Source organism: Marmota marmota, unplaced genomic scaffold (genome assembly GCF_001458135.2).
Source record: "Marmota marmota marmota unplaced genomic scaffold, marMar, whole genome shotgun sequence".
Lineage (NCBI taxonomy): Eukaryota > Metazoa > Chordata > Mammalia > Rodentia > Sciuridae > Marmota > Marmota marmota.
The window spans coordinates 60,972,475-60,980,373 of NW_025999968.1; the positions used below are offsets into that span (position 1 = coordinate 60,972,475).

Consider the following 7,899-nt stretch of genomic DNA (forward strand, 5'->3'; position numbering starts at 1 on the left):
TGACGTGGAGTAGAAGCATGAGGGTTTCTCAACTCTGGAGACCACAGAAGGGCACCCCGCCTGCCAGTCTCTCCCTCTCTTGTGTCCCCACCCTGCCAACGGGGACCAGAGTGGTACTCACACAGACCGATGTACTCCTCAGCCCAGCCAGAGGACCCCAGGGCCAGGACCAGCAGCAGCAGCCAAAGCGCTCTGGCCTCCATGACAGTGGGCGTCTTGAGGACCACACACAGGATGTGTCATTGCACAAGAACGGCCCATTTATACCCCTGTGTGTGCACAGTTTTCTGGGTTGTTTGCTTGGGGAGGGCTCTCCAGGGCCCAGCTCCACCCCCCTTTCTTTCCCCTGCCCAAACCACCAGAGGCTCGCTGCCCTGAAGGGAGGGCCACTCGGGTGGACTCTGCTCTGGGGCTGATGCTCCTCCGTCCAGGAGGCAGGAGCCAGGTTGGGGCATCTCAGCTGCAGGAAGGGAGGAGGGCTCAGCGTGGGGCGGGAGGGCTCCCTCTACCAGCACTGGGTCCCTGACACTAAGGCTGCCAGCCTTAGCCACCAGGCCAGGAGCCATGCAGAAGGGCCCTGCCCACCAACAGGCCCCTGAATCCGGAGCTTGAAAGCAGGCAGCAGCTGAGTCAGGTTCTTACATCTTCCCAGGAGTCTTGAAAGGTGGGGTTTTTGTTTTGTTTTGTTTTGTTTTGCTTTTTTCTATCAAAACCTGTTTCACTCTTAACTACATGTTAATAAATGTAGGAATACCCTTAAACTATGCATTTAAATAAAGAGATACATAAACTTGGTTTCAAAATAAAATAATAGAAGAGACCCTTCCTGCCCAGAAACATCTATTTCTAACACCTACAATCTCTGGATCTAAGCACATAAGCACCAGATGGGCAACTCGGGGACACCTGTCCACTGAGCCATATCCTCAGCCCTATTTTTTGTATGTATCTTTTTTTTTTTAATTTAGAGACAGAGTCTAACTGAGTTGCTTATTGCCTCACTTTTGTTGGGACTGGCTTGAACCCGTGATCCTCCTGCCTCAGCCTCCAAAGCGGCTGGGATTACAGCCGTGTGCCACCACACCTGTCCTAAGCACATTTTTATCACAGATGTACATCTTTTCCCAGAATTCTTTTTCTTTCCCTTCCCTTTTTTTCCTTATTCTTCTTTCTCTTTTTCTCCTCCTCCTCCTTCTTCTTTCCCTCCCTCCTCTCCCTCTCTTCCTCCTCCTTTTCTTCCTCCCCTCCTCTCCTCCTTCTACAGAAGTGCTGGCCCCTGGAAACTGACTTATAGCAGCACACCTAGATGAGCTGGAGAGACTTAAACCTGAGAAACAGGCTCAACCTGCATGATCCATGAAGACCTTGCCCCCTCTGGCAGATCAGTCCCCTCTGCAGGGCCCAGGTTGCCAACCCCAGCTCTCAGGAAGAGGGGGCTGTGGGGAGCAGGGGCTGATCTCAGTCCCAGGCCCTTTTGATACAGGTGACCACCAGGTCCCCTCTGTCTTTGCTGAGGTGTTGTGATGACATTTGAGGCTCTTGCAGGGACCCCACCTGGAAATCCCTGGGCACATCCTGTGCATCACGCCACCACACGGGCATGTTTGACTGACCCCCTTATTTGAGTGGTGGGGGTGTTGGTGGGCAGGGGTCTCTGCAGAGCTGTCCTTCTCTGAGGGCCAGGCTGGGTGCTTCCTGGGAATTGGGATGTGTGCTGTCAGGGGACATGTTCCTGTGTCAAGGAGCCCTCCACAGTGGACTGAGGTGACAGCCACACCTGGCTTCCTCCTGCTGTGAAGGCCCTGAGGAGGATGAGAGCCAGCTGCATCGTTCCCAGGCACTTGCTTTTCTGCAAAGGGACAGCTGACCCTGGGTTACCATAATGTGACACACTAGGCTCTGACAGGAGTGACAGATCTGACGACTGTGGCCCAGGTAGGCATGGGCAGAGCTGGGCTGCATCAGGTGGACAATTGGGTCCTCAGAGGAAGGGGTCTTGGGCTAGCCCCAGACCCTGGAGAGCTGGAGGTCTGTGGGCAGAGACCCTGCATGTGAGGTCCCCACCTTCTGTTCTCACGAGCACCCTGCCCAGGGACCACAGGCTTGAGCAGGGGACGATGGTGGGGCGAGGGCACCACCCACCCCACTTCCACTCCTGCACCCTCTCTGCCTCCCTGGCCCCCAGGGGAGGCCAAGCTCCAGGAGTTAAGTAGAACCAGGGCCACTGCCCTAGAGCCCCACCCTGACAGCTGGCTGCTTGTGGTGCCAGCACCAGGTAAGCAAGCCCCCGCCTCTCTCCCCCCCTCCCATCCCTACAGAGTCACCCAGCATGTGCAGAGAGGACTGTCTGCGACCCTCCCCTGCCTACTCCTCCCACCCCACATCTTGCATGCTGCTGTTCGAGGGCAGGCTGGGCCTCCTGCATGGGTTGGAGAAGCAGCAGTCTGGCCCTGGTGCGGGGTCTGCAAACTCCCACCTCTGGAACTCATCATCACTGGCACATATGTAACAAGGACAGACTGACCATGGACCAGGCACTCAGTCTACAGACGCTGGAGCCTCGGGACCCCAGGCAGAGCCCTAAGAGCCCACAACCCAGTGAGGAAGAACCAGTCTGGAGGAATGAATGGTGGTGCAGTATGGCAAGAGCTGGCAGCACGGGTGACATCCTACCGGGGGGTTGAGGGACGGATAGGAGTCCACCAGATGGGGGGGGGATCAGAAGGGCATTCCAGACATGGCCACAGCTGCCTGCTTGCACTTGTCCCTCTTGTGGCGTGGACAGGGCTGGATGCTCCATGTTACCTGTCCATTCTCTAGTGCTGTCACTCTCTGTTACTGGAACCGGCAGAGCCAGGCGGAGGAGGAAGGTGCACAGTCAGAGCAACACCCCTCTGGAGCTCTTGCTGACCAGCTGTCACCTGCTCTGCAGACACCCTGGGCATGGCCCTGCCTCTGCTCAGAGCTCCCTCCTGCCTCCCAGAGAGAAACTTCCAGACCTTCCTGAGTGCTCAGGACCAGAATGTGCATGTTCTGGGAGACAAACACAGCAGCTGCTCAGGGGAACACCTGTCTTTTGGCACATGGCCTGTGGGGACCAGGAACCATGTGGGCTAGGAACCATGCAAAAGGGGGCCTCCTCACTGGGCCATGTCCACCCACCTTGGGAAGACACATGAAGCCCCGGTGTTCAGGGACAACAAGGTCCAGCTCAGGGAACACTTGGTGATGCTCTCACCAGTCTGTGGACCACCACAGTGACCCTAAGCTCAGAGCTGCCACAGCAGACGGTGTTGAAGAGTCAGGAATGGCGCGGCTGCCGGCGCGGGCTCATCCCCACTAGGAGCAGGGACCTGGGCTGAGGGCAGGGAGGGCTGAGGGGCAGAGCACCAGCACCCCTTCCTGGACCACAGCTTCCCGGGCCGGCACCGCACTCTCTGGGCTCCTATCCCACGTGCTGCCGGGGGGGGGGGGGGGTTTGGGGGGATTCCTTGACTGCACCTCCTCTGACTCTGGTTCTGCTCCTGACACTCATTCATCACTCTTTGCCTTCTCATAAATGTGGCAGTGTCTTTGGTTCCTGAGACCAGGTCTCTTCACGACTCAATGTCTCTCCGGTGCCAGGTCTAGGATGGCTGATGGTTCTCCTGCGCTCCGCAGCCTGTTTCTGCTTCCTAGACCTGCCTGGACCCGCCCCTAGGAGGCAGGCAGGTCCTGAGGGCTCATTCTGGTGCTTGCTAGATGTTAGATTCTCCAGAGGCAGATCCCAGACTCCTGTGACCTCCAACTATGGTGGCATGTGCCAAGCTCTCTTGTGGTACCACTAGGATATTTCTCACTAGAAGTGACCAGAGGTAGTCACATCTCCCTTGGAGCAAGATGGCAGTGGGGGAACTCACAGCACATCAACAGATCTCTTGAAAAATTCTCACAGATCATGGTCTCCAGAATTCACTTTCCTTGAGCCTTTTATAAGTTTCAGTTAGGTAAAATATTTAGGGTTCATCTAACCATCCATAACTAGATTGTTTTTCTGATCTGTCACCTGACCATGAAGTGTGGTGTCTGCTGACGTCTCAGCTAAGCCACACACTGTCGCCTCACTGCACTGAGAATATGTGAGGCACAACCAAAATAGAACTGTATTTACTCACTGGATTTTGCATTTAGAAATGAGACCCAAAGGAAGAAGTTATAAATGTGATTTATTGAGAGCCTCTTGTGGGCAGCTTATGTGACAGGCTCTGTAAAGGAGGCAAATAACGTTCCCAGTTCCAACACATGAGCGTCTTAGTGTAGCGGAAAGCTGGATATGAACACGAAGTATCTACTGAACCGAGGAGCTGAGAGAAGAGCTAGTGGGTGGGGAAAGTGACTGGATACCAGCCTTGTTCCGGGCAACGTGGCCGTTTTTAAGGTTCTTCAGGTGAGATTGCAATAAGTCACTGAGTCGATCTTAAAACAGAAGATGGGAACTTGATTCACCAGTTGGCAGTCTGTGTTCACCAGCTGCTGGGCCAAGGGAGAGGCTGCAAGTCTACACCTTTCGACCCCCTCCCGGGGTTTGTACTCAAACATTAGTTTGTACTCAACTAATGGTTATAGTCCAAAACCATTTTAAAGCACAAGTGGCTGTTGCTATGATTCAAAACCATAAACCAACGTCATGAGATCTAAAACCATGAGCAGAACAGTGAGTGGAATGGTCACTAACATCTAGATAATCAATCTCTGACAGGGTACATTGTCCAAGAAAAGTGGGAAACAAATAGAGAGCACTTTTACACTGTATAAGAATTGCCATTCTGTGCTTCCAAACATGCTGTGCCAAGCAACTGTTGGTGGGCACAGAGGTGGGCTTTCCATGGAAAAGCCATGACGTGGAGTCTCGGGGAAAAACGGAGTCGGTTTGGTCCTTGTCCGTATAGCCTGGCCCATAACATAAAGAAACCCATACTGTTTCAAAAGGAGGGAGTAGAAGTGCTTCTCGATACAGGAATAAATTAAAGAAATATTATATACCTGATAAAGAAATGATTGTACTTCATTGATATGGACTCCAAAAGCTAAATACAAGACACAAATTGAAAATGCAACATAGCATTTCTTTTTTTTTTTTAAATACACATTCTTTTTTTTAGAGAGAGCGAGAGAGAGAGAGAGAGAGAGAGAATTTTTAATATTTATTTATTTTTTTTAGTTCTCGGCGGACACAACATCTTTGTTTGTATGTGGTGCTGAGGATCGAACCCCGGGCTGCACGCATGACAGGCGAGCGCACTACCGCCTGAGCCACATCCCCAGCCCCGCAACATAGCATTTCTGATTATCATGATTATTTTCTTTCATTTCTTTTAATACTGGAATGGAACCCAGAAGGACTTAACCACCGAGCCATATCCCACACCCTTTTCTTCATTTTTTATTTTGAGACAGGGTCTCACTAAGTAGCTTAGGGCCTCACTAATATGCCGAGGCTGGTCTAGAACTTGTGATTATCCTGCTTCAGCCTCCTTAGTCACTGGGATTGTTACTGGAAGTTCCATCCTCCCCTGGTGCCTATTCAATAAAGGAGGACATGGTTTTGAGAAAAAAGAAAAAGGTTTATTGCTTTCCTAGCAAAGGAGAAACGGGGGACTCCTGTCCCAAAGGCTGTGATTCTGCCCATCCAGGAAATGGGGCGGGGGGACTGTAAAAGAAGTGATTCAAAGGCTACAGTTCACATGTTCTCTGTTCAGTTTGTAATTCACTTGTTAATCGGGAGATAGTCGTTTCTGAGATCTACTGGTGCCATTCCCAAAGTCTGGATTACTCCATTCCTCTGGTAGGTGAGTGCTCAGGGACAGATACCTCTGCCTAGGATGAAAAATAAAGGTGATCCTGTTTCCCCTGAGAATAGGGAGGAGCGGGGAGACAGGAAGGAAAGAAACATGTCTTTTAAAAGTAAGTGGCAGAGAAGCCAGGGCTATATTCAAAGCCTAATGTCAAATTCTACATTCCGTTTCTATGGAAAATGGGTACAACATTTCCAAGCTGCTTCCAGCTAGAGAGGGTGAAGTTGGGGGAAGTGACTCAAAGTCCTTGTTCTCTGTCAGGTGGGGCAAAGACAGTTAAGGGATTCAGCATCAGAACAGGTCTGAGGTCCACAGTGACTGATGCCAGGTGACTGGACAAGGTGTACATAGGGCAGGGCTTACTCACAACAATAAAAAAGACAGCAACCGTTTTATAATCAATAAGCACAAAAGCAATTAGTATTTCAGCCAGTCTCTGAAAACCATGAGGACAGTGACTCATGATCATATCAGTGAAAAACAGATTGGAGTTTACCGAGTCTATCTACATAGGATGTTAGGAAGACTTGTAGGTCTCTGAGATCAGGCTCAAATTGACTCAGGATGAACCTGTGACTCCAGAGTCCTTGGTGATAGTACTTATTAGACACACCCACATAAGAACTCTTTCTTTATAACCTCTAGTTATTTACTTTTGGTAGGGCTGGCACAGGTGTACATCTCAAGTTATACTGAATGAGCTACTGTCTCTCCTAAATGTCCGTGTAGGCCTATGCTTAGGCTATGCTCTCCTGCCAGGTATTTAAGACCAAGTTGGTCAAAACTGACCTTGTTCCTATCTACTGCTAAGAGTCAGCTGAGATTCCTCAGAGATGATAACTCTTGGGGACCTGTGCAAAGCCTCTTGGATCCTTTGGCTTTTCTGTACAAGTGGTGGTGCCATCTTCCAGAATGGGTCAGGGTCTTGCTGATCACATATGGCTTCTCTTGGAAGCATCAGGGTCATTTCCCTACCCAACGACCCTCCTCTTTGCAAAATGTGCACTGATTGGCTTCCTATTCTGTAGGGTCCTCTTCATCCCCCTGATCAATGGATCAGCTGACTCACCAGAGTTGCAAGGTCCCATGTGGGGTTCCATCATTCTCTGGGTCCTGGAAGACCTTAAAGTCCAAGGGCCAAAATGTTGGCTGCTTTTTCCTTGGCCCTTCTACTTCCTTGACTTTCATCTCCAAGTTTAGGTTTTAACACCCAGCAAGCAGGCCAGTATCCCCGGTCTTGCAGTAGGAGTAATGGGTTTTAACTTCCATGTCTGTAATTTTACTTTTTCCATTTTTTGGAGGGGGGTGGTAGTAGTACTGGAAGTCAGCATTATAACCTGTCTGTCCTGTAAGTGATGGATTATTATCGCAAATTAACTCAGGTTGTTTTATTAGGAGCAGTATCTCTGCAAAACACTAATAGGCAATAGTTATAAGATTTACAAAGAATGCACAAAATTAAACTAACAGAACAAAAACATATTTAGTTTGTGTAATAGCTATGAACCAAGAAAACTGATTTTTATAATCTTAAACCTTTACTTAGTGATGTATTATATCCCTTGTTTATTTTGAGATCACAATAATCTTTACAACAAAAATTGATATTTTGAGTACAACTTTAGATGAACTTAAGTCTAGCCTATGATGGAGCCATTCTAACATGGAGCAAGGTGAGAGGCAGAGTCTTATTGCAGGTAAGGTGAGAACCTTGACCAATATCAGAATAAAACATTATATCTGGAACGTGAATCAAACAAAGGCTAAGAGAGAGCTTCTAAATTTCTTTTTGTGGAAAAAGTGGCAAAATGCTTTCATGTTTTACAGTGTTTTAAACAGACTGGGCTCTCCTTAATACCTTCCAAAAATACATTGAAATTCCTATTCCAGTGTAAAGAATAACATAACATTTTGTATATAACTTATTGATAACAGACTACCTTATCCACTTATAAAACATTAAATGACATAAATAAATGCCAACCAAATTTATTTCTGTATAAATCTGAAGGAGACTATTGCTACAGACAATGTTAGTTTGGAGAGCACTAACTTGGTAAAGTGC

General features: G+C 49.1%; 1 protein-coding gene across 1 annotated transcript in view; it reads right to left on the reverse strand.

The window, feature by feature from the left end:
• Window positions 1-255, reverse strand: part of LOC107136159 (trefoil factor 2-like) — a 23,351-nt gene extending 23,096 nt beyond the window's left edge. The window contains exon 1 of the mRNA XM_015478355.2: window positions 122-255. Coding sequence (XP_015333841.1) covers window positions 122-203 — 82 coding nt within the window. The 5' untranslated portion in view covers window positions 204-255. The remainder of the gene's footprint in view (window positions 1-121) is intronic.
• Between the last annotated feature and the right edge of the window lie 7,644 nt (window positions 256-7,899).